Genomic DNA, 2,685 nt, shown 5'->3' on the forward strand with positions numbered 1-2,685 from the left:
GACGCGCCAGAGACGTAAGTTTCCTCTTTTTTTTTTTTATTCTTTCCGTCTACCTTTTTGCGCGTGGTTCGATTAATTCCTTTCTTTTTCTCTTGTGGGATAATTATTAATATTTGAAGCTTTGGTTTAAAAGAGAAAAACACGTCTCGATAGGATGATCGATGGGAGAATAAGGTTTGACCTTTGCAGGACGTTGAATATTATTAGCGGATATTATTAGTTATAAGAACGTTTCGATTAATCTTTGGTGGGGCACGCTTTCGATAGATTAACCTTTGCAGAGGTTTAAAAAGTGTTGAGCCAGCGTCGTCCATTGAGGGTTAATCGAATCGAGAGACGCGCGAATTTTGAACTTCGTGACCGATTAAATTAATCGTTTGAAATGGTCTGGAACGAAGGCATTCATGGGACGGCAAGTCTCAGATGACGTGGTGCGAAGCTCGGACACCACCGAGGAGGTTCAGGTCGAGACCTCGGACATTTCGAATAAGTTCAAATTTTTCGAGTCGTACAAGGAGCCGGAGAAACAGCGGAAGCAGTTCCGAATTACCCCTCCGCGCGACGGTCAAGTCAAGGTTCGAGGATTTTTCCCGAGTTTTTGTCCATTGACGTCCTTTGATTGAAATTCATCCCCCGTTAATTAATAATTTTTCTAACTAAAGCGTGGTGGTTTTTTTTTTTCCTTCCTTTATTCACAGACTAATTTCTGCGTAGCAAAAATTTCTTACAGTAACAGACGTAACAGTTTTTTTGCTCGTGTAACAGCTTCGTCGCATGGATACCTTCCCGCATCGCACAAAATTCCTCTTGCATGAATCAATTTATCGAACGATTCAATCAACCAGATTTCCCCCCTTCGATCGTCGAATTCGTTCCGTATATGAATCATCCGTATTGAAAAAAAAAAAAAAAAGAAAGATAAGAATTATCCGAAACTCCGCCCACGCAATTCCAAAGAGAAAGAAATACTCGATTCTTTCCTCGATCCTCGTCCATAGTTGCGATAGTTATCGATCGTTGGTCGAGAGGATTAACGATCGGATAAAAGGGAGCACGGCGAAGGAAGGCCCGTCGTGAAAGCTGGTCGATCGTAGGCCGCGAAGAGCCGCCGCGGCACTCGATTCAACCGCTGTCCTTGAACCCCCTCGAGTGGTCAGCAGCCATACTTTTACCGTTAGTATTCCTACATCCTTCCATTCGTGAAGAGAGGAGAAGAGAGGACGGTGCAGAGGCGAGCACACACCACCGTGTGGCCCTCCCAGTAACTCACGAAGGGGGAACACAGTAAGAGCCGTGCGTCCTCCTCGTGCGAACGGCATAGCAACCGCCGACACGCCGCTGCCAGTTCGGTGTTTGCCGGGGCCAACGAAACAAAAGGCTCCCTCGTGCGCGTCTCTCTCTCTCTCTCTCTCTCTTTTTCCCTCCTCTTCTCTCTCTCTTTCCTCGCCTCATCGCTCGATTTCCCATTTTTTTTTCTTTTTCTTTTTTTTCCTCTTCTTCTTCTTCTTCTTCTTCTACTTTTTCCTCGTCTTTTTCTTTTTCGTTTTCGTTTTCTCTTTCCTTCCCTCCCAAGTTCGCGTTACGCCTCTTCTCGCCTACGTTTTTCCAACCATCGTCCTGCGATCCAAGGCCAACGAAGATCGAAAAAGTGAGTAGGATAATCGCGTTATGTACGACGAACCGTTGAAATTATTCTCGTCCGGATCGCGGTAGGTCGAACACAACGCTCGTGATCCGCCTCTGTTAAACTCGCTTTTTACACGGTTCGTTTTTTCACGTCCAACGTTGTGCTCCTCGTCCAAGGCCGTCGTAAGAAAGTGAAGAACAGGAAGACCCGTGTACGTGCGATTCGCTATCTCGTCGCGAATAGATATCCAAGAAATCCTCTTTCCTCGAATTAACGATTTCGATCGACGATTAAAAGAGAGAAGTGAGGCCAAGTTTGCGATTAAACGTTCTTTTCCTCTTGGAAAATCTTGGAATAAAAAATCGGGTCGCGAGTCTATGATTTAAGGTAAGGTAGTAACATCGAATTGGCAGTGTTCTGTGACCGATAGCGTGGAATATCGAAAAAAAAAAAAGTATAGTAATCGGTGTAGAAAATTGGCCGCTTTCTCGTAACCGCTTCTTCAAAGTAACGGTACAAGGATGTCGATACAGTTCGACAGTACGTGCAAACGCATATGTATAACGCTTTCTTTTCGACGAGAACTGATCGATCGATCGGGTTCCGAAAGAAAAACTTTCTTTCTTTCTTTCTTTCTTTCTTTCTTCGACGAATCGCTTCCATCTCCGAGAAGAATCTTAAAAATAGACTGTTTTAAAAAAAAAAGATTTACACCTCGTGTTTATCGAATTCTTCCTCCGATAAAAATTTCTTTCTTAATAATTGTCTCGTCGTTATCTCTCGCGATAACAAACGAACGGAACGAAAGGTGAGATGAATCGCCTCCTTCTCCAACACTCTCGGTCTCTTTTTTTCAAAATGAAGTTGGCGGGGGAAACGCGATTAATAAAGATTGTTCGCGGGCAACTCGAACTAATTAGCTTTCTCTCCCAACTTATAAATCCGCTCGAAACCGCGTTTGTTTTCGACCGGAGTGTAACAGCCGTTCGCGTAGATACACGTAGTTTTCCTCTCTCTCTCTCTCTCTCTCTCTCTCTGCTTCCCTTCTCTCCCGTTCC

General features: G+C 44.4%; 1 protein-coding gene across 1 annotated transcript in view; it reads left to right on the top strand.

The window, feature by feature from the left end:
- Window positions 1-2,685, top strand: part of LOC102675372 — a 46,721-nt gene that overhangs the window by 36,758 nt on the left and 7,278 nt on the right. The window contains 2 exon segments of the mRNA XM_031511098.1: window positions 1-14; window positions 399-575. Of these exon segments, the coding sequence (XP_031366958.1) occupies window positions 1-14; window positions 399-575 (191 nt within the window).

The sequence above is a fragment of the Apis dorsata genome, unplaced genomic scaffold (assembly GCF_000469605.1).
Source record: "Apis dorsata unplaced genomic scaffold, Apis dorsata 1.3 scaffold_292, whole genome shotgun sequence".
Lineage (NCBI taxonomy): Eukaryota > Metazoa > Arthropoda > Insecta > Hymenoptera > Apidae > Apis > Apis dorsata.